The 21,934-nt window shown below is 48.8% G+C and overlaps 11 protein-coding genes across 11 annotated transcripts; 5 read left to right on the top strand and 6 right to left on the bottom strand.

Annotated features, from left to right (window-relative positions):
* Window positions 1-310: 310 nt before the first annotated feature.
* On the top strand, window positions 311-1,283 carry N7496_009672 (SMP-30/gluconolactonase/LRE family protein; the record flags this gene model as incomplete). The annotated part of the gene is made up of 2 exons (XM_056702585.1): window positions 311-616; window positions 672-1,283. The coding sequence occupies 2 exons, from the start codon at window positions 311-313 to the stop codon at window positions 1,281-1,283; spliced, it is 918 nt and encodes a 305-aa protein (XP_056551585.1).
* Window positions 1,284-1,417: 134 nt separating this feature from the next.
* Window positions 1,418-2,401, bottom strand: N7496_009671 (D-3-phosphoglycerate dehydrogenase; the record flags this gene model as incomplete). Its single annotated transcript, XM_056702584.1, has 1 exon — window positions 1,418-2,401. One exon carries the CDS (start codon window positions 2,399-2,401, stop codon window positions 1,418-1,420), a length of 984 nt encoding a protein of 327 aa, XP_056551584.1.
* Window positions 2,402-2,653: 252 nt separating this feature from the next.
* N7496_009670 (fungal specific transcription factor domain-containing protein) lies at window positions 2,654-4,629 on the bottom strand (the record flags this gene model as incomplete). Its single annotated transcript, XM_056702583.1, has 5 exons — window positions 2,654-3,286; window positions 3,342-3,402; window positions 3,454-4,312; window positions 4,383-4,507; window positions 4,574-4,629. The coding sequence occupies 5 exons, from the start codon at window positions 4,627-4,629 to the stop codon at window positions 2,654-2,656; spliced, it is 1,734 nt and encodes a 577-aa protein (XP_056551583.1).
* Window positions 4,630-4,913: 284 nt separating this feature from the next.
* On the top strand, window positions 4,914-5,789 carry N7496_009669 (uncharacterized protein; the record flags this gene model as incomplete). The annotated part of the gene is made up of 1 exon (XM_056702582.1): window positions 4,914-5,789. One exon carries the CDS (start codon window positions 4,914-4,916, stop codon window positions 5,787-5,789), a length of 876 nt encoding a protein of 291 aa, XP_056551582.1.
* Window positions 5,790-6,139: 350 nt separating this feature from the next.
* Window positions 6,140-7,748, top strand: N7496_009668 (uncharacterized protein; the record flags this gene model as incomplete). The annotated part of the gene is made up of 2 exons (XM_056702581.1): window positions 6,140-6,532; window positions 6,588-7,748. 2 exons carry the CDS (start codon window positions 6,140-6,142, stop codon window positions 7,746-7,748), a joined length of 1,554 nt encoding a protein of 517 aa, XP_056551581.1.
* Window positions 7,749-8,439: 691 nt separating this feature from the next.
* N7496_009667 (Zn(II)2Cys6 transcription factor domain-containing protein) lies at window positions 8,440-10,933 on the top strand (the record flags this gene model as incomplete). Its single annotated transcript, XM_056702580.1, has 6 exons — window positions 8,440-8,529; window positions 8,581-8,672; window positions 8,732-8,935; window positions 8,989-9,141; window positions 9,190-9,363; window positions 9,736-10,933. 6 exons carry the CDS (start codon window positions 8,440-8,442, stop codon window positions 10,931-10,933), a joined length of 1,911 nt encoding a protein of 636 aa, XP_056551580.1.
* A 56-nt stretch (window positions 10,934-10,989) lies between these two features.
* N7496_009666 (HpcH/HpaI aldolase family protein) lies at window positions 10,990-11,823 on the bottom strand (the record flags this gene model as incomplete). The annotated part of the gene is made up of 1 exon (XM_056702579.1): window positions 10,990-11,823. One exon carries the CDS (start codon window positions 11,821-11,823, stop codon window positions 10,990-10,992), a length of 834 nt encoding a protein of 277 aa, XP_056551579.1.
* A 636-nt stretch (window positions 11,824-12,459) lies between these two features.
* N7496_009665 (uncharacterized protein) lies at window positions 12,460-13,926 on the bottom strand (the record flags this gene model as incomplete). The annotated part of the gene is made up of 1 exon (XM_056702578.1): window positions 12,460-13,926. The coding sequence occupies one exon, from the start codon at window positions 13,924-13,926 to the stop codon at window positions 12,460-12,462; it is 1,467 nt and encodes a 488-aa protein (XP_056551578.1).
* A 903-nt stretch (window positions 13,927-14,829) lies between these two features.
* Window positions 14,830-17,958, top strand: N7496_009664 (uncharacterized protein; the record flags this gene model as incomplete). The annotated part of the gene is made up of 1 exon (XM_056702577.1): window positions 14,830-17,958. One exon carries the CDS (start codon window positions 14,830-14,832, stop codon window positions 17,956-17,958), a length of 3,129 nt encoding a protein of 1,042 aa, XP_056551577.1.
* A 196-nt stretch (window positions 17,959-18,154) lies between these two features.
* Window positions 18,155-20,017, bottom strand: N7496_009663 (cytochrome P450; the record flags this gene model as incomplete). Its single annotated transcript, XM_056702576.1, has 6 exons — window positions 18,155-18,364; window positions 18,421-18,670; window positions 18,724-18,891; window positions 18,968-19,113; window positions 19,177-19,644; window positions 19,700-20,017. 6 exons carry the CDS (start codon window positions 20,015-20,017, stop codon window positions 18,155-18,157), a joined length of 1,560 nt encoding a protein of 519 aa, XP_056551576.1.
* A 367-nt stretch (window positions 20,018-20,384) lies between these two features.
* N7496_009662 (amidohydrolase family protein) lies at window positions 20,385-21,504 on the bottom strand (the record flags this gene model as incomplete). The annotated part of the gene is made up of 3 exons (XM_056702575.1): window positions 20,385-20,705; window positions 20,773-21,342; window positions 21,394-21,504. The coding sequence occupies 3 exons, from the start codon at window positions 21,502-21,504 to the stop codon at window positions 20,385-20,387; spliced, it is 1,002 nt and encodes a 333-aa protein (XP_056551575.1).
* Window positions 21,505-21,934: the final 430 nt, after the last annotated feature.

Raw genomic sequence — 21,934 nt, 5'->3', positions numbered from 1 at the left:
TTCTGATTGTCAATGGGCTAAAAAATGCCGGCGAGACGATGAATTTCTTTAAAGGAACACCCGGCTTATGAGGGCCCCAGTTCTGCGTAGTCTATTTCTCCCCGACCCTCCGCTAGGGCACCATGTTAGCCTGGGGTACAGGTGCAAATGCTGGGGGAAGTTGGGGCCCCGACGGGTCGTCGGAAAATGTCCGTGAACTCAAAAAACCCGAAGGCAAATTGCCTTTTTAAAGTCTTGGTAATCGCCGAAAGTCACAGCTTCGTTTTAGCGCCTCTCGAGATCGATTTCTTTCCAACTATTATTACCGATAATGAACTTCTACCCCGTTCCACCGGTCATTCAAGCCGAGGTATTCGTACGAATCCCTGATGCACTCAGATGCACTGGGCAAGCTACCGATTGGAGGGGTGGATCAAGCAGTCCGCCATCGGAAATCTTCCTTGAGGGGCCGACATGGCTCAGCAGTGGGGACCTCTACGTGACCGACATTCCCTACGGTCGGATTTTGAAAATAGATGCGCAAAAACAGGTCACCGAGTGTGTTCGGTATGATGGGGAACCAAATGGACTCGTCGTCCGTGACGATGGATGTATGATCGTAGCCGACTACAAACAGGTAAGCAGCAAATATTCCATTGCTTGGACAGGTCCAAGACACTAATATTATGCAGGGACTTTTACTCTTTGATCCGGTCGCAAAGACTATCTCTCCCTTTTTGACACGCCGGAATCTGGAACGTTTCAAAGGCCCCAATGACCTCATCATCTCTTCCAAAAATGAAATCTATTTCACCGATCAAGGCCAAACGGGCATGACTGATCAAACCGGTCGCGTGTATCGACTTTGTCCTGATGGCAAGCTCGACTGTCTTGTTGATAATGGCGTATCTCCTAATGGAATCGCCTTGTCGCCAGACGAGCGGTTCTTGTACGTGGCTATGACTCGTTCCAATGCTGTCTGGCGACTGCCTCTTCACGCGGATGGCTCGACCTCCAAAGCGGGACTATTCTTTCAATCGTTCGGGTGTGCTGGGCCGGATGGATTAGCTGTGGATGAAGAGGGTAGTCTGTTTATCTGCCATCCTAGCCTTGGATCTGTTTTTGTCGTTGATGCGGAGGGGGTACCCAAAGCGCGGATTGTTACTGCACCTGAAGGAGGGAAGAATCTGACTAATTGTACGTTTGGAGGGGAGGATGGGAAGACGATCTTTATTACGGACAGTATGAAAGGTAATATTCAGTGTGTGAAATGGCATTGTAAGGGCACAGTGAGACCGCATTGAAAAATTGATTGTCAAAGAAGTTCAGCATCCATGTGTAAAGAATCAAATTCAATATACACTGACGACCTCGGTTACCCCTACCTTGTGGAGAGAAGAAAGAGATATGTCTGAATGGTATTGAATTTTAAGCAAATCTAATTCTGAAGTGTCATCAAATAATCATACAAATTGTTCACAGCCGCCATCGCACTCGCAGTTTGTGCCCGAGTCGTAGCCGCTCCGATGTGGGGAGTGCTGACGACATTCAAGTTCTCCCACAGCGTGCTATACTTCTCAAAAGTAGGAGGCTCTTGTTCGTGGCAGTCCAGACCTGCACCCCAAAGGTGGCCTTCGCCAAGGGCCTTGGTGAGATCTGCCTCATTCACAATTCCACCTCGAGCGGCGTTGATTAAAATGGCATCAGGCTTCATCATTCGGAGCTCCTTGTAAGAGATCATATCCCGCGTCCCATCGGTCAAGGGAACGTGAATGGAGAGAATATCAGCCCTTCGAATGACCTCCTGGATATCTTGTACACGGTCATGGGGGATGTGAGGCCATGCATTCTCGGGCATGAAGACATCAAAGGCGACGACTTCGGCATCAAAGGCCCCTCGGAAGATTTCCGCCACAGTACGGCCAATGTTACCCATGCCGATGATTCCAAGGGTCTTCTTGTAAAGCGTCAGACCATTGCATGTTTCCTTTGGCACGGGCTTGGTCATTTGGCGAGTAGTGATGGAGCGAATCCCGCGGGCAACGGTCATGCTTAATGCAAGAACTAGCTCGGCAACATCGCGTGCGTTGGCGCCAGGTGTATTGCATATTTTGATACCCCGCTTCGCACAGGCTGCTTGGTCGATCTTATCAATACCCACTCCATGCTTGCCGATGGCAACGAGGTTAGGGCAGCTGGCAATGTCGTCTGCAGTCAAATAGGAGCCTCGGATTAGAAGGGCGGATGCCTTCTGCCTCCACTCTGCGAACCCCTCGTCTTCGGGAAGGATAACATTGAAAATCGTCTTGGCGTGTGAAATAGCCTTTTCGTTGAATTGATCGAGGACATAAACGGTGGGCTTTGAGCTGGTGACCCCATTTGTTGGGGAATGATCACCGTCAAGAGCGATTCCAGGAGCCATCTCTGAGGTATTGATTGAAATGAGAGAGTATAATAAAGACCAGGAAGTCAGAATAGATGGCACGGATAGGTTTTCAGAAAGCGATATTATCCGTCCAATATAAACCAGTGGCCAGTATTATCGATGTTCATGTTCAAGCTATCGGACATTTCCCATTCCCATCGGAGCCATCGGGGTCCGTCCGGTGGCTCAATATCACGCTCGACCCCAGCCTCAGAGTGGGGTTATCGGAGACATAACTGCGGGCAAGGGTCATGTGAACCCGGATATCAAGTCTTTAATCCCGTCGGGTATGACTGGGGGGAGCTCACGGATGATCGGGTCATTTACCGACTCGCCCAGGACTAGCCCCGAGAGTGACCACAAAACACGGCGTAAGACCCGCAGACCAGTAAATCTTTCACCGAGAATTGTAAGTAGAGCAGTACACTTGTTGACGACATTTGCATCGCGTAGAGGAACTCCTGGCTTCCCTGCAGCCAGACAAACAATAACCACACCTGCATTAAAAATGTCATAAGCATCAACAAAGCTGCCCGCAAATTCGCCCCGCTCGGATCGCTGGTACTCTTCCTCGATATACTCCACACAGGCCTTGATAAAATCGTTCTCAATGCTACTGGCGCTGCGAACAAGACTGGGCTCGATGATTACTGACCCCTTCACCTTCAGAATTTCGATCATCGCTCGGCATGAAAGACGCATAACATACACAGCCGGGAAGCTCGAGGCTGGAGCACATTCTCTCCAATAGCACAAGTTGCTATAATGGTGGAGGATGCTTTTCGAAGGAGCGTCTCGGATGCTTGATATGAACCTAGCATGTGAGACGAGATGGCGAGCTAAGTCACTATCCCTAGCTGAGCTGGCATAGTCTTCAGGGCCCTTTTGTCTCCATAAGCATACTTTTCATGCAAATTATTTGAAAGGTTCGACTCACCAATACTGCTATGTCTTCATCTTCAATACCGAATGGTCGATCCATGATGGTGCTAATCGTTCTATATCCTTTTAGTAACACTTCCACAGCAGTCCCGGGTGAAAATACTAACCGATCAAGAGTGTATAGATCCCAGAATATATTTCGCCTGGCCCTCAACATCTCCGGGGCGATTTGAGCATCCGCATCTATGTCTTTGTGGAATCTGAATGCGATTGCCTTTTTCATTGCCAGTCCTATCAAATGCCAAGCAGATCCACCGAGGGCACTGTGAACTGAGTAAATAATGAGTGACAGGAAGCAATGGAGAATGTCCAGTCTCGTTCCTTTGCCCAGTATCCCTGGGAAGAGTCCCATGGCGGCAGCATGGTAATTACTAGCCAGCCCCTGCAGGCCGCCTGAACCAGGAGAAAGTAGCACCCCAGTTGCAAGGGACAGGTATAAATTGAATCTTTTGACTGATGACAGGCAGTCATTTTGCCCGGTGGCATCTTCTGATGCCTTGAAAAATGTTTCGAAATCCTTCAGTAGCTCTTTCGAATTGATGTAAAGGAACTGTACTCCTATTATCTCGGTGAACCGAGTAATGAACGGAAGAGCCAACTCAGTGTTTGATGTCACGGAAGGATCAACCATCACCGCTACAATTTGTCCATGGGGATCTATGACTGATTCCGATGGATTGGATCCGCCAAGAGACAGCGTTGAGTGTAGCATGTGTCCAATCGATAGTTCCTGAGAAAGGCCTCCAGTCTCAACCCGGGGCTCTGCCATGGCACTGCGGGACAGGAATCCAATCTCACCCATTGCTTCTTGGATAGTATTATCGGCGGCATTTTGCTCCGTGAGACCTCCTTCAGAGTGTTCGCCTGGATCGTTATCCAAGTGCTCTGTAGGTGCATCACTATTTGAGCGTGGCCGTTGGCATCGTATGCGAGCCTCCAAATCATCGCGCTTCCTTTTCAATGTTTCTACATAGCTGTTAAAATTAAGTTTTAGTGATTGTGACAATGTATAATTCTAGCAGAAAAAGGCACTCACCTAGGAATCGCTGAGTGGGATAAGCTGCCCCCGGTCCTTGTGATTGGATCAATGGGAAATTTCCGAGGAACACATGGGACACCCACACCAACGCACGCTGTGCATTCGGGCAAATTTCTATCGCACTGTTTCCCGTTAGCCTTCAGCATTTGAGACTATAGATACGATACGTGCACTCCCATGCCGCTCACCGGCAGAGCGTCTTCAAGTGCATTCCGAACAGACCTTTTGTTTTCGCTTCCAGCATCTCTCGCAGGCTTGACCACGGGCTCGTGGTGTTGAGCCTGGTGAGCTCCTTGTAGTACTACTTCCCTGTCTCATGATCTAATCGGTAACCCCAGGCGAGAGCAGGGTGGTCGTATGAACTGGGGTAGCGGCGGACGTCGGGATTCCGGCGCAATCCATCGACGGAAGAATGCCGGGCAAGTCTTGGCAGGATTTGATTGGATATCTTCTAGTCCCACACTTGCCCCACCTTTAACTGAATATTAGGAGTCAATATTCTCAAGATTCTAATCTCGACAAACAAATATGATGCAGGTCGAACGGTCAGAGATGTGGGATACTCACATTCATTGCCTAGACCCGATGCATCATCCCTTCAAAGTTACGCGAACATACACGCCTCCACCTGCTCCCCTGGAAGAGCTCGCAGCCCACACCCCAGCTGATCGACTCGTCTTGGTGCAAGCATCGGTCGAAAATGGCCACTATGGCTTGATGGATCATCTACGCCGTATTCGCACGGAATACCCCCACTTTATGGCCCGTGGGATCATGTGCATGGATCAAAGCTGGAATACTCTTTCAAACCAAGACATTGATATTTTGCATGGCCTTGGTGTGCGCTATGTTCGTATACATGGCTTTCTTGGAGAGTCCGTGCCCGACTATTTAAGCCTAGAAGAGCAATTCCGTCTATTTTCCCGCTCATATGCAGCTCAGAGATGGCATTGGGGGTTGTCGGCTCAATTAAGCCTCGCCACATGGGCTTCACTCACAGAGTTTATTATTCACGACATGGAAGTTTCCCGGCTTCGCATTATCGCTGATCATGTCGCCTGCTGCTCTCCTAACGACATTGGTACCCCGGAACTCGACAAATTCTTGAAATTGCTACAGACCGGACGCGTGTATGTTAAGGTCTCCTGTCTTTATCGACGAAGTCCGGATGACATACGGAAAATGAAGCCCATTATTCAACGCTTGGCAGACACTGCACCCGATGGATTACTTTGGGGGAGTGATTGGCCCCATGTAAATAGCACTGGAAAATCGGGCGACTCACCGGTGACTTCCGAGAGGCCGGATATAGGAAACGAGTTGGATATTTTACGGGGATGGCTATCGGAATGCCAATGGCGAAAAATGCTTTTGGAAACCCCAGAAAAGCTTTTCGCAAACTGAGATCGATTTTACGGGGGCAGGGGAGAAGGAAGGAGAAACAGTATGTCGATAGTAGCCTTATCCCAATCTAGCCCTTGAATTATGGATTGGATGCGCCCCGCAAAAATTGTGTGGCTCCTACAATGTAAAGATTCTAGGCCGGAGCCAAAGCGAATTTTAATTGGCCATCGGCGGATTTCCGAAATGCCAAGACTGGGGAAGAAAAAGTGTTGCTCCGGGGAAAGCCATCCTGGATGGTACCTAATGTGCAAAGAAAGACGATATAAATACTATAATGGGGTAAGTCTCTGTGCATTCTCCTGTCAGTTATTCTACACTCACACTTCTATCTTTCCTCACCATAAGTTGAAATGTCCAAACCCGTTCCAACACCTATGCCAAATAAGGATGACCCGAAAGTGGGTGGTGGCAAAGATGTTTGGGTCGAGGATAGCGATGGTAATGCTTCACTCGATGTGATGGCAATGTACCACTCTTATGAGCCTGGGTACCGCCGTGATGTTGAGCAAAAGCTACGCCGTAAAATCGATACTCGAATCCTGCCCCTCGTCGTCATTATCTATTTGTTCAACTACCTTGATCGCAACTCCATTACGCAGGCTCGTCTATACGGGCTGCAAGAGGATACGGGTGTGAAAGGAGCGCAATATCAAACTGCAATCTCTATATTCAGCGCCGGTTACATCCTCATGCAGTTGCCAGCAACCTTGTTAATGACGAAACTTCGGCCATCCATTTACCTTGTGAGAACCCTCAAAAACTCCCGTATTCATTCACCAGCGCTAATACCTTTCCCAGCCAACCTGCATTATTGTTTGGGCTATCACTAGTGGATGTACCGCCGCCGTTCATAATACTCCGGGACTCTTGATAGTTCGGCTGTTTCTCGGGTTCGTGGAAGCTCCATTCTTCCCTGGAGCGATCTATTTCCTCAGTTGCTGGTACACAAAGCGGGAAATCGGCGTTAGAATGGCTCTCCTGATTTGTGGTATCCTTCTTTCCAACGCCTTTGCGGGACTGATCTCGGCGGGAATTCTGTCTGGCATGAACGGTGTCGGCAACTTGGCATCATGGAGGTGGCTCTTCATTATCGAAGGGCTTGCTACTGTGGTAGTCGGCACCATTGCGCTCTTCATTCTACCAGACTTCCCAAGCACGACTAAATGGCTTAGTAAGGAAGAGAAAGTGGTTGCTCAGGGTCGCCTAGCTGCCGATGCCGGTAGTGACGCCGTGCTTGACGAGGAGAAAGTGCCAATTACCCGTGGATTGATGTGGGCGGCGAAAGATATGCGAACTTGGATGTTTGCTTGTCTCCAAATGGCTACCACTGCGTCTGTCTCCTACTCTCACTTTTTCCCCACCTTGATCAAACAATTGGGGTTCAAGAACAGCACTACTGTCTTGCTTCTCACCTCTCCACCTTACCTGGTTGCGTTCTTCTGGGCCCTTTCCTGGGCATGGGTGGCAGACCGGCGTCAAACTCGCTCGATTCCCGCCGGAATCTCCCAATGTCTCGCAATGATCGGTACAATCCTCCTTATTGCCGTTGGAGGCCCCCTCTGGGCCCGTTATGCCTTCACCTTTCTTGTCTGCTGTGGTACATTCGGTGTCTACTCAACTACGTATGCATGGCTTTCTTCGACGATTACACAGCCACCAGTCAAACGAGCAGTGGCTATCGGAATCGCTAACACCTGTGCAAACATTGCGTCGCTGTTTGCGAACTATTTCTGGTTGGACCAATACGAGCCCACGTACCGACAGTCCTGGGGCTGTCTGTTGGCATTCCAGGCGCTAGGACTTACCTGTATCCTTACACTTCGTTTCACCCTTCAGCGCGCGAACAACAAATTCGAAAGCTTGTGTAATGAAGCGGATGTCAACGACGCGGTTTTCATCGCCCGCTTGAATGACGAAGAGCGCAAGGCCGTCCAGAATGGATTCAGATATATTGTGTGATCGGAAGGGTGTTAGCAGATTGAGCAAATGTCAACAATTTGGGTCAGAGAGTTAGCAAGCCCACAAGTACCAACATTCACTAGCATCCAATTGACCCTTAAATCTTGAGTACATGTCCATATTTGGATTTCGAATTGTTTAACCCCTCGTGCGTGTAGGGCGAGAAATTGCGGCCAGGCCGGCGCACGCTTAAGAATCACGTACCCATAGAACAGACCGTGTACGAAGCCGCATTGTTAGGGATACCCTCGACTTTCTAAGTACGTAACATAAGCTGGCTTGAAATTGGCCATAAATTAACCATACAATCAGCTTAGTGAAAAAAAAGATGAGTTAAAAAGACGAGATCAATTTGGTTCAAGATCACAGCTTTCCCATACTGTACAAGCAGTGATAGATATCACAGCGTATATGTACCGGCCTCGATTCCTCTACCATGTATGTTTGCTAGGTTTGCATTCATGTGGGGGTAATCACCTGATGGGGTCGCCCCAGACTCTCGATTGCCGACGAGAGTACTTCCTCCAGTCAAATACTCCAAAATTCCCACTAAACCATCGGGGATTTTCTCTATATCTCTAGTGACTTTCTTCCTTCAAGGGAAAACGGATCTCATCAAAGCATGGTGAACAATACAAGCTCCAACTCCGAATTGACGCAAATGGCCACATGAAACTCTCGCTTTCCAGGAATGGAGCACGACACGTTACAACCTAGTGAGGAAGCAAATCCACTCCCGCGCCTTCCAGCGTGTCGATTTTGTCACGCACGGAAAGCCAAGGTACGGTACATAATTTCCGAGTGAGTGCGTAATCCTAACATGGAATTCTAGTGCGACAACGCGCGCCCGAAATGCAGCTTGTGTGTCAAACATGACGAGGAATGTATGACGCTGGGACTGGAGAACGATTCATTTAGTAGGCAGTTCGTTAATCCAGCTCTGATTCAAACAGGACGGTAATTTCGATCTAATCGTGTGACAGGTACATTGGAGACCTTGAGCAGGAGATTGGAGCACTTGAAAGACAAGCGCAGGCGTTTGACGCAGAAAGGCCAAACGCAACACTGCCTCAAGGCACTGAAAGCTCAATAAATCCCCGGCAGAGATCCCGACCATCAAATTTGAGAACTGTCAGCCGCCAGGAAGGAAGCCATTCCCCGAACTTTGTGGAAGGAGGAGGTATCAGGTCAGTCGATAGCGCCTTCTTCGGTTATAAGTTGCTCACCATGTCTGCTACAGCTTTATGCGACATCTGGTAGCAGATTCCGGATGGCGTGAACATGACCCGACTCTGCTTCAGAATCTGACGAGACATCCTGGCCCCGCTGAAGCGGGCATCAAACCGCATCCTCTTCCCACAGCCACCGAGGGACGGAGGATTTTTGACAATTAGTTAGTGATCCCACATCTATAACTTGGTCCATTGGCTAACTGCATCAGTTTGAATGGGTCACATGTCCAAAATCCGTTCTTTCTTCGGCGAGAAGTGCAGAAGATATGTGACGCCGTGTTTCCATCGGAACCCAAAGAAAATGGGAACGAGGGTCATGATAATTCGACCCAAAATGTCCCTGACCACCATCTATTTCGTGCATTCATGATATTGGCAGTGGGGTCTGTTGTTCTGTATCGCAACGGAGTTAGCGAAAATCATCCATACGGATATTACCTTTCCGCGATGAATTATCTCGACGACACCATACTTTCGAGGGGAATTGAATCCATTCAAGATCTGTTGCTTGTTGGGAGATTTGCGATCTATCATCATATAGGTACTGAAATTCGTGCAGGGATATATGTGGGCCATGGGCTGATGATTGTGACTTGATTAGGAACATCCATATGGGAGATTCTTCGTCTGTGCATGCGTTTATGTATTGAGCAAGGTCTTCATAAACCACCCCCTGCGGCCTCAGCATGCAGCCTTCTAAGAGAGCAGCTTCAACGAAGGGTTTTCTGGGAATGCTATATGATCGACAGGTATAGCTCTATCACGCTCGATCGCCCATGCGCTATACCCGAGAAATACATTCGGATCGGATTCCCGGCCGATGCAAACGATGAGGAAATAGAGGCTGCGGATGTATCCGGGTCATTTTCCAACTTGGATTCCTTCTGTGTCGCCTTGTCTAACCGGTCGCCATCTGCTGGGAACACTGAGATGTCGGTTTTCTTTGCGTGTCTCCGACTTCGGCAAATTACATCCTCCATTCATTCAAAGTTTGGCGACAAAGCAACATCTACAAAATCACCTCACGACACGACAGCCAGAGGGGCGATTTACGACGAGCTGGAGCACCTCTTGGGTGAACTTCACCAATGGCGTGTCACCACTCCTACATTTGACAACCCCCGAAGCTTGTACGAGATGCAAGATTGGTATGACCTTCTTTACTTTAGGGAGCGGCTTCAGTTAGTGCGGAAGGCAATCGACTTGGTCCCTAAGCAAAATGGCATTCCACCTCGAGACCTTCTATCCCTATGTCTGCAATGCGCAACTGGAGCGATAGTAGCTTTCTGGAAGCTGTTCGAGCCTAAAAAGATCACCTTTACGCGGAGCTATTTTCAAATGCTCTTCACAGCGGGCCTTTCGATCATGTACTGCCTGTCGGTAGTAGGTGACTTTGACCACGCATCCATGAGGGCTGGCACTGAGGCCGTGACAACGTGCGAGCTCATCCTGAAACAAATGGGCGTAGATCTGTCGGATGCAAAGCGTTATGTCGCAGTCTACGAGGCACTTCGAGGCTATGTCATTCGTAAATACAGTCGCCATTTGCAGACAGATCCACAGCATGGGGACAGCCTTTGTGCTTCGACATCACACTTCAACCAATCTTCTTCTAATGTTGCGGCCTCCCATGGAGAACGGTGTGATAATGATATTCCCAGTACCCAGATACCGTCAATACGTGGACTTGGCTTTGCGCACAATCACACACAGCAGCCACTGGGGGATTTGCCGCTGCTCGACACTCAGCTAGTAGATCTTCCAGTCTTGCACGACACAGCCGGTTCTCTCTATAACGATGCATCTATATCTGAGGGATCCGTTCTCTCCTGGAATATCTTTGGCGATGATGCTTTATGGAATATGGAAGCTGGATTGAACGAATATGCGTATGGTGACCCCCCAGCGACTTTGTATCTGGAGGATCCTTTTGACTTGCAAAACATCTTGTAATAATATTTGATATATCTGGAATATACACATTTACAACAACCCAACTGATTCTTCCACTATTGCTTCGTCGTCTTCTCCAACCTTGAGCTAATCTCGTGGTAGTTCTGCACAATCTTCTTCATGCCATTCTGGAGGATGGCGCCATCTGCACCACTCAACGACCAGGTTGCCCCCATGGAGAACCACTTCTCGAGAAGATCAAGTCGTCCTCCAATACCTCCAATACCAATGGGCTTTCCAAACTTGTTGGCTGCATTGATAGCCTTGGTAACTGAGTCGAGGTAGCGCTGGTCATCATACTTCCCGGGGATACCTAGATCCGCGCATAGATCGTTCGAGCCAATCAATACCCCATCAACGCCGTCAATAGCGAATATATCCTCGGCAATATCCACAGCGCAAGGAGTCTCAATCATAGGGATGAGCATGGTCTGGGTGTTCATAGCCGCGTTTTGCTTGAGAGTGGGAACGTGCTGGAAGTTGAACACGGGCTGGTTATTCGTGCATCCACGAGCACCGAGCGGGGCGTACTTGGCATGATGGACGAGATCGCGAACTTCTTGAACAGTCTCGATGTGGGGAATGACAACGGCAGCAGCACCTGCGTCAAGAATGCGACTGATGTGCCAATGGGACTTGGAGGGAGACCGGACGACGGGTGAAACTCCGACGTAGTTGCAGGCTAGGATGAGTTGAGCCACAGAGCGCATGTCAAGAGATGAATGTTCCATATCGATGAAGACGGCGTGGAAACCGGCCATTTTGGCCATCATGGCGATCTCGTTGCCCACCATGTACTTGATGGACAAGAGTGGGGTAATCTCGCCATTGAGAATGCGAGTCCGGAATGGATTCGAGATGGTGAAAGTTGGTTCTTCGATTGAGCCCATGGTGAACAAGACTTTGAGAAATTTGATATATGCAATGCCAATTAATAGGTATGGAACTTGCAATTTTTGGGTTTCTCGGAACTGTGAAGTTACTTAAATACACGATTGAATCGAAGTCTTGATGGTAATCACTATTTGATGACTCTTCCCGGAGAATCTCCGACCGCGTAGGAAAGTATCCGAAGTAATCTCATCGAGAGGGGTATGCCTTCTTTGCGGAAAAGTGAATTGCCGGGGCCGACTTCCGATAGGATTTAAACATGACTGACTAATTTTTTCTAACCTCGGGCCCTCCTATTACTGATAGGTGGAAGTAGTAGAATGTATAGATCTATCTGAATAAAGAATTTTGCCTTCCTCCACTTAGAGTGCGCGATAGAATCCGTCAAAGCAAGCTTCCATTATAACTATGGGAAAAATCTGAGAGAAAATAGCTTCATGAATACCGTAACTCCTTGCTAATATGGTCCACTACAGCTAGATACGAATGGTTGAGAACCTATAGAGCAGATGGGAGAAAGCCGTTAGAGGGTAAACTGTATCGGGATCATAGATCTCATTCTATACGTTTAATGTATTTTGTTCCTGATCTAACTATTTTTTGTAATATTCTAGAATATAGGCGTACCTCGCTGGTCAAGGTCCCTCTAGAATAGCCGTCATATCCCATCGACGAAATATCCAGATAGCAGCATTCGGTAGAAGTATCGTTAAACGGAATTGGGCCCAGGATGATATCAGCCGCTCTTTTCTGGCTTTCTCATTGTTCGTGTCACTTTCGTCATGAGCGTTCTCGTCTGGTTTGCCCGTGACTGGCAGTTTGCTTGTCGATTTGGGTGGAGCAAAGAAGCGTCTGAATATGGACAGCGCGCCTGTAGGTACCAGGAAGAGCTCGATGGAGTATGAGAGTATCGAGTCAGTCAGGACCGGGTCGCGCTCCATCAAAATGCGAGCAATGCTCCATGCCATGAACATCGATAGACAGAGCAATATATATCGACCGGCAACTTTGACTGAGGAAGGAGTCCCATTAAAGAAGCTCATAATCATATTCCTCGCTGGCTGCAAGGAGACTGATGTACGAAATATCCATGGTATAAACATAACCAAGGTGAGATATGTCGGAATACCCACGAAAAAAACAACTGCGCACAGGAATACAAGGGTTAAAAGGTCATTCAGAAACCTTTGAGCCAACAGAATGCGAGATATGCGTATCAAAACGGCCTGTGTGTTATCATGCAAAAGCCAGACGGCCGAGCCAAAATCGAACACCGCCACGGAGTAAAAAAGAGCTCGTACGATGACTCGTGAGAGCATGTACAGAAGGCAACGTCCGTGTCCACACGTCCAGGGTACCAATACGGAGCCCGTTGGAGCTGTAACCTGCGCGATGTTGGGGATGTGTTCCAGAGGATGTCGTCCAACAGGGATATCCTTATCTGGACGCGTATCAGGGGGCCAGACACGGCGCACGCGATCGCATAGATTGTCACCCACAGTAGCTTGACAATCTTCATCCCCATTTTCTTTGCTGTTGTCGAGGGTGACTGTATTGTTGAGCTCTTGGACATGATTTACTGGACATGGACCTGAAACGAAAAGTTGTTTACCGACAATTGGGCGTCGTGGCCAGTCTTTTCGTAACACGACGCCGGCGCATGGCAAGGGCAAAAACCAAGTCGACAATTCAACCATTGCTGCTTCTGAAAGCAGAAAACCCAGGGTCCATTGGACAGCCCAGTGGTAAGACGACCGGATTAATAGCACGTAAAGTGGCAGAGAGATTCCGGCAAGGAATATACGACGCGCAGAGGTGACCAGTAACCCATGACTCAATTCAGATGGTATGGATCGGGCCCCTGGAACATAAAAGTGAACGCCAGCGAGGGCCCACAGACTGGCATGTATTTCGGCGATATTGGTCAGCCTCCAGGTGATCAAGTCGATGATTTGAGCAGTGACAATGACTCCAGACTGGTAGGGTGAAAAGGCTTTGATGTTGGCCTTGGCGTCCTCCAGTATTGTTTTTTGGCCTGTGGGCCTGAGGAGGCTGCTAGCTAGTACAGCGAGTATAGCCAAGGAACCGGGTAAAGTGGACATGATGAGGCTCAATCGTGCTCATGTATCGCTCATCATCAAATCATGACTGAGGGTCAAGGAAGATTCTCGGGGAGAGAAAATAACTGGAGCAATGTTGAAGCCGCCAAGCCACAGAAAGGGTCTAAAGCGAAAGGTTCCTAATACGGGGTACTAAACCAAAGGAGTTAGCGGACCCTTCGGATTGATTTGAATGGCTCGGGTGTGATACGACAGGTACTCTTTATGTATGCATAAAAGGATCACATGACAAAGGCTAGTCTAGAAGTAGTTAGTTTTATGTATTGAATTGTGCATTCAATTAGAGACTCCTATTGGCAGACTTGGGATTTCTCGTAGTGTAGCTTACTGCCCACACAGTTCAATATTCGACACAGTTGGAGTTCGAGTCTAGACTTAGGACCCATCCATCATCATGCGACCGAGAGATACGTATATTAAACTATTCTTGACTATGTGTAACGGTAACTGTCCCCACAGCAGGTTCGCCAGTTGGTTCGGTCGGAGTGGAGGAAATCGCCCCCTTAAACAAAAGTACCAAAGACACACATTATTAGGCAAATTGGCGACCTTGCAATCTTCCTCGACATTAGGAGGTTGAATTCCCAACCCAATATCTGAGGTGGCTTCCCTTTCTTTGTTCCAATCAATTTTGTTGCCTTCCTTGTCGATTTATCAGCAAACCTTAGAAGCCTTTTGTTGACTGGTCGGAGAGGACCTTTCCGTTTGTGGCGCGGTGCTGCCTGGTGGTCTGCCTCGCGTATAAAATCCTCTAAGTCTCCTGTCCTCCCACTCTCTTATTCTTCTTTTCTATCAACACCCCGAAGATTAGTTTACCTCAAAATATCACAAAAATATCAGCTTTCAGGTCTACTTACATCAGTACTTTCCCCTTCACCCACCGTCATGTTGGGCTACTCAGGATGCTGCTACTACAGTACCACTTGGTGTTATTTGCCCCAGGTTTCTGTAACGGCCCATGCGACCATACTCTCTTCCGCATCACGTACAACTCTTACCCAGACCTTTGTTAATCCATCGGAAGTCCTCATCAAGGAAGTATCCTACACTTTCCCTCTTTACGATGGCGTCAGCGTCGTGGGGTTCGAGTGTCGCGTGGGATCGCGGTTGCTTCACAGTAAGGTCAAAACAAAAGAACAAGCTGAATCCGAGTATCAAGACGCCGTTACAAACCAAGAGACGGCAGCTATCATGGATCACACCGTGGAGAATGACATCTTTGTTATTCGACTTGGCAATGTCCCTGCCAAGGAGACTATCACCGTTGACATCACCTTTGTCGGCGAGCTCAAGCAAGACCCTCAGTCTGACGGTGTGCGCTATACTTTACCGAACTCCATTGCTCCACGATACCCTGGGAACCTGTGGAGTTCCAATCCCGCTGGTTTCCTTACTAGCCACGGCCTGCCGGCAGACCTAAAAGGTATTACAATCACGGTTGATGTTCTCATGGAAAAGGACTCGATAATTCGGGAACTACACTCGCCGAGTCACGCTGTCAAGGCTTCCCTTGGCCGAATGTCTTCCACCCCCGCCGATGCCCAATCATTTGACCCATCCAATGCCTCTGCAACTCTGCGTCTTACCAAGGGCGAATATGCTTTACTAGAACGCGATTTTGTTCTAGTCGTCAAGGCTGATGGCCTCGATAACCCCCGTGCGTTACTGGAAACCCATCCCACACTCCCAAAGCAACGGGCCTTGATGGCCACGTTGGTTCCTAAATTCAGTCTGCCACCAGCTCAACCTGAGGTGGTCTTTGTCATTGATAGAAGTGGAAGTATGCACGATAAGATCCAAACGCTCACCTCTGCCCTTCAAATATTCTTGAAATCCCTGCCTGTCGGCATTTGTTTCAACATCTGCTCGTTTGGATCCAGTTTCTCCTTCCTCTGGCCAACAAGCAGAGTCTACGACGCATCGAGCTTGGAGGATGCCTTGTGCTTTGTATCCACCATCAGTGCCAACATGGGCGGTACGGAAATGCAACATGCTGTAGAGGCCACGGTCGCCAACCGTTTGAAAGGCAAAGATTTGGAGCTTCTTCTACTAACCGACGGCGAAATTTGGCGGCAAGATATGCTGTTCGATTTTGTTCGAAAATCGGCCGCCGACAACACTGCTCGCTTCTTCTCCTTGGCCATCGGGGACGCAGCGTCACATGCTCTCGTGGAGGGCGTTGCCCGTGCTGTAAATGGTTTCTCCCAGTCTGTAATCAATTACGAAGAGCTGGATCGGAAGGTGGTAAGGATGCTCAAGGGCGCACTCACCCCCCATATCTTTGACTACAAGCTCGAGGTGCAATATGATGGTGGTAAGGCCGATGACGACTTCGAAATTGTGGATTCCGACATACCCATGTCAGACTCCGAAACTGAGATTGCAACCCCAACCTCTGAAACGTCTCAACAAACCCCCACACAACAGCCTATTTCCCTCTTCGATGCCAATTTCAAGGAATCAGACGCGGAACTTGGCTCCCGTCAACAGGCAGATGACAAGAGTCTTCTCCCCATCATCCCTCCCCCTCGAGCTCTTCAAGCCCCTTATAAGATCCCGTCACTTTACCCGTTCATCAGGACCACAGTCTACCTGTTGTTAGATCCCCGTTCATCACATCGTATTCCAAAGTCACTCACCTTCCGTGCGACCTCCAAGCTTGGGCCTCTGGAACTGCAAATCCCGATTGGCGATTCTGGCAAGGGAGAAACAATTCATCAACTTGGTTCGCGAAAGGCAGTCATTGAACTTGAGGAGAACCACGGTTGGCTTCAAGACAGCCGTGATGAGTCTGGAAACCCATTCCGCCAACTTCACTCGAATACACAGCAGCGCATCGTGGCTCGCGAGTGCCAGACACTGGGGATCAAATATCAGGTCACTGGAAAATACTGCTCCTTCGTTGCCTTGGAAAGCGATGACTCTTCCAACTCAGAGGAGAGAGGGACCACGAAGGAGATTGAGACACAAACAGTGCCGGTTGTCAAGACGACTCGAACTTCCCACCGCTCATCTAGGCTACTTGCCAAGCCAACTACAGCTCACAGCGGCGGCGGCGGAATTTTCGCAACATACAGCGCCGGACCGCCACCACAGAGTGCTTCTACTTATGCTGCACGTAGCAGGCAAGTGGTAATGGCGCCAAAGCCCCTGATAGTCGCCCAAGCATTCGGCTCCTCAAAGAGCTCGCTCGGTTCCCCAGCCCCAGCACCTCCTCCACCGCCACCACCTGCATCAGGGCGAGCACTCCCTAGAATGAACGCTATGATGATGCCGTCGAGACCGGCCTTCGGGGCTTTCTCTCGATCCCCTCCAGCAAGGATAAGTTCCTCCGAAGGAGATGGTCAGGCCCAGTCTCCAGCCCAACCAAGTGCCTTTGGGGCACCATCTGGAGGCCTCTTTGGTTCATCGACTCAACAGTCAACAGGTGGCTCTCTCTTCGGACGACCCAGTCAAGCCCAGGCTCAAGCACAGTCAAGTCCCTCTGCGGCACCATCTGGAAGCCTGTTTGGTTCATCAACTCAGCCCACAGCAGGTGGCTACCTCTGTGGGGGGCAAAGTTCTGGATCAACACCGTTTGGAAGTGCCGCTCCTCCTCCACCAACTTCGATGCCAGAGAAAAAGGCGCTCTTCGTTGCTCGCCAAGAACGGGATAATGCAGAGCCACTGCCCCTCACAAATCAGCCTACAGTGCATGCCCTTGTGAGATTGCAATCTTTCGAAGGAAGCTGGGAATGGAAGCAAACCCTGTTTGATGTGATCGGGTGTCAAATGACGGATGTTCAAGCCCAAATCCTTCGTTTGCTGCAAGTAGAGGACTTTGACAGTGAAGCCGGAAAGGTTGTGGCTACTATCCTGGCACTTGGCTTCCTCGTGAATAAGCACGCAGACTCCAAAGGTCTATGGGAGTTGGTTTCCGATAAAGCAGAAGCCTGGATTTCTCAGAGATTGCCTGCAATGCCTCTTGGCCAAGTCATCGAATCTCACAAAAGTGACATCATGGCTTTAGCGTGAGATAGGGATTTGAGTTTACTTTGATTTACTTACGATATTGAAACACAGAATGACACGGCCAGTAATGAAGTAGCTAGTGTTTTTGTAAATTGCCGAGTAGCTATGAAATAAAATTTGATTCACATCATTTCATCCACTCACGTAGTGAATCACTGTAAACAATCCAACGAGACCCTATGTCAAGTCAATCAACCAACTAGAACTTTAGCTTAGTAGGCACATCCCTAGAGCGCATTCGGCACTTCAAGCCATGCTGTTTCGCAAACCAATATGTCTCGACACGCCACTCTGTCTCCTTTTCAGACGCCCACTCAATCTCAAAATGCCGGATGAGCAATGGAACCAACTTTCCCATCTCCATTATAGAAATGTTTTTCCCGATACAAGTTCGAGAACCGTAGCCAAACTAGTGGTTCAATCAGTACAATTGACGTAGATGAACAAAGTGCTGGCTGTACTTACAGTCATCAAATGACGATCCATCAATTTAATTTTCTCTTCATCGGCCTCTATCCATCTCTCCGGTCGGAACACCGCCGCATCATCACCGAAAATAGATTTGTCATGATGAAGGACAGCTGGGTTAACTCCAACGATTGTACCAGCCTCGAGATGAGTTCCGCAAAGTACAGTCCCCCCTTCAGGCACAACCCGTTCAAGGGGATATGATACCCCGGGGTGACACCGCATTGCTTCTTTCATTGCCGCTTGTCTGTTTCAATTAGAGACTCGGCCTTTGGGGATTTCTTGAACGGAAAAGCTTACAAGTATGGTAGCTCAAGACACTCGGCGTACGTGATGTATCGTGACAGTCTCCCGTTTTTATCTGCGTCGTCTACCTCCTTTCGTAACTTCTCATATGCCGAGCGATTTTGAACGAGATAGTAGATTATTGCGCGAAGCGAGATGGCTGTAGTGTCGCTACCGGCAAGTCTGGGCTGAATGTCAGCAATCAGGGCGTCCTCCGCTCGAAACTCGGTCTTCATAGTTATTTTTTAAGGGGACGTACAGGTTATTACTGAGATGGTTCATCATGTCACGATTAGACATTGGTTTCCCCTTAGTCTCTTCGCTTCGAAGCCAAGCCAGGAAATCAGGCCGCTCTCCATGCTTCTGGGGCTGACGGTCATAGTCATCAATGCACTCTTGTGTAATCTATTGAAGTCCGAATGTTAGCATTCGGAAAGGTACATTGGATGTCATGAATAAAATCCTCACCTGCACCATTGTCCGAAGCGGGTCTGCAACTTTGAAGAAAGGTTGCGCGGCCAAGAGCTTAGAAACGCTCAGATTGCCCATCAACCAACCGTGCAAAGACGGCACCTGACTGACGATCCCTGCATATTTCAATCCTGACTCAAGACCGGCAATCATATCTTGTATATCTTCTCGTTTTTCCATAAATCCGAATCTGCGTTGGAATGTGATGGCTCCAATGACATCGAATGCGTACCATTGCAACCAAGCTCCAAGGTCCACCTGCTGACCCTCGAGATCCTTCATCGCATCAACAAATATTTTCGTACACTCGTCTGCAAATAGCTCGAGGGACTTGATGGAGGACATGGAGAACTTTTGAGCCACTGGTCGTCGTAAAGCTTGATGGCCCGCTGGGTCTCTGATCGTGAACATGCTGGGCATGACTTTGTCCTCGAAGAAAGGACTGAAGGTGTCGTAGAAAGCGGACTGGCAGACACATTAGTTCAAAACCCAACCTTTGTTTTGGTCAGAGGACACGCACCTTCAGGAATTTGCTGTTGATGCCATAAATTACTGGGACGGCTTTTGGGTCGGAAATGTCAACGGTATTAGGTCCAGTGCGTACAATAAGGCCATACTTCTCGTGAAGCTGCCGGTAAAAGATCGGGGCATCGCCTTTTGATACTTTCACAAGACGGTAGAACGATGAGAATCGGGCAAGAAAGGGTCCTGGAATTGACCTAAGACCCGTTTTGAAAGCAGTCGCAAGTGATGAACTGATAATCGTCAAGGCTAATATGATAGCGGCAAGAGCAGTCCAATCGCTGTACTGCACTTGCAGGTCTGATATGATTCCCATGGCTTCTTCGCTTCGATTTTGAACAGAAATATCAAAGCCCAAACTACAATAGTCAACTCGAGTGAAGGAGCGCCCATTTATCAAGCAATAGTAACAGAATGATAAGTTTCTCCCCGCAGTTTCAACGTCCAGCTATGCGGGGGAAGATCCCACCTCCAACAATCGACACTACCATGGGGAAGTTTTGCGGGATCTATCTCAGTAAACGCGCATGTTCCCAGAAGAGTGAAATAATGTAGAAAGCTCTGAGTAATCAAGTGAAATACCAGAAGAGACAATTTATTCCTTCGAAGCCACCTAACCCTTCTTAATGTCCACGACGTGCGGGCTACCTATAAGGGCCAACATCTTGACCTCTCAGATACTCTCACGGTAAGGATTTATCTAACATGGTTTGAGCATTCGTCAATAGAACACGCCTATGCGTATCGGACCCAAAATTAGTATTCAGACCCTCATCCATTCTCTTCGCCAAAGATTTCGCAAGCGGCGCTGGCGTAAAGGGATAGTCGCTCCCGTAGACTAATCTACTAGAGTCGACAAGGCGAAGGAGACCGTGAATCTGATCTGGAAATGGTATACCGGCAAGGTCAATGTAGAACCGAGTCTGTAGTAGATTCTTTATGGTTTCAATGGTGAATGGCTCTCCATCCTTAACGAGAAATGAGGAGAATTCGGCGATTCGCGCCTTTTGAATACTGATTTTAGCGACCGAAATCTACCTGCTCACAACCATCCATGAATTAAATTCTTACCACAATTGGTGGAAAGGTTGCACCACAGTGACATATCACAAAAGTGATACCGGTACACCGAGTGATTGTCCCATGCATAAACAAACTCGTCAAGGCCCGGGTCGTATCGAACATAAACTCCATCAGGGGACTCGGGACTCCTGCAATCGGGTTCACGTGCTCCACCGAGCCTGTCTCTCGTTGAATGTTGCAACTGGTTGGGTGAAAGAAGACTATGGTCTGTCGTTCACTGAGCTTGTCAAAAACGCGGCTGAGTCGTGGATCACCGGGATAGATGCCGTGGGAATTGGTCAGTATTTGGAACCCCACAGCGCCTAGATGGTCAAGGGCATGATCGATCTCCGCAAGGGAGCCTTCGACATCTGGAAGTGGGAGCGATGCGAAGAATTGAAAGTATTGCTTGTGTTGGTTGCAAACTTCTGACATGTATTCGTTTACCTCTCTTGTCAGTTTCCGGGCTTGGTGGTCATCGCCAGGGAATATGTGTGTCCCAGGTGATGACATGCTAAGAATTGATCTTGTGATGCCTATATCTTTCATCATCACAATGTGGTTCTCGGGATCCCATTCCTATGATTTTGTTGAGAGATATCCACGCCAAAGATCTTGAACCGAACGTACGGGTATTGCTGGCATGCCATCAGGGTGTCCTCGTCCAGCGAAATCATTCTTTAAGCAATACTCCCGATACGATGGCGGGACACAATGAGCGTGGACGTCGATCCTCTCCATGGTGGTTCAATATCGTGTTGGTCGAGAATGTCCGAGATTGTCTCCGGATGCAAACAAAGGGGAAGTGCCGAAGGACGCGGGGTAGCTCATAGTTCCCGCAATTTATCCAAACCTCAAACCCCAGATCGTGACAAGAAATCAATGCGGGACCAGCGGACAAATAGAAAGATGCGCCACTGGCCATAAGTTTCTCATCTTGCATGTCTAGAGCTGATGCCACAGCTGTCTCACATTCCCTAACGCCGCGCGGTCGCGTCGGTCCACACCGCAGAAGCTTGGCACATGGTTTCAAGACACACGCCTTGCAGTGATCAGGACGCCAACTGAAGTGGCTTTTCATATGTATTGACGTGAGCGTTACCCATCCGATATTTCAGGCGTCCAGGTTCATTGTGAAATCTGATTTTTTTCCCCTACTGTGTTCGTGAAT

Source organism: Penicillium cataractarum (genome assembly GCF_028827025.1).
Source record: "Penicillium cataractarum strain IBT 29864 chromosome Unknown utg000008l, whole genome shotgun sequence".
Taxonomy (NCBI): Eukaryota; Fungi; Ascomycota; class Eurotiomycetes; order Eurotiales; family Aspergillaceae; genus Penicillium; species Penicillium cataractarum.
Note: the sequence above shows the minus strand (reverse complement) of the source record. Positions and strands in the feature narration are given on the sequence as shown.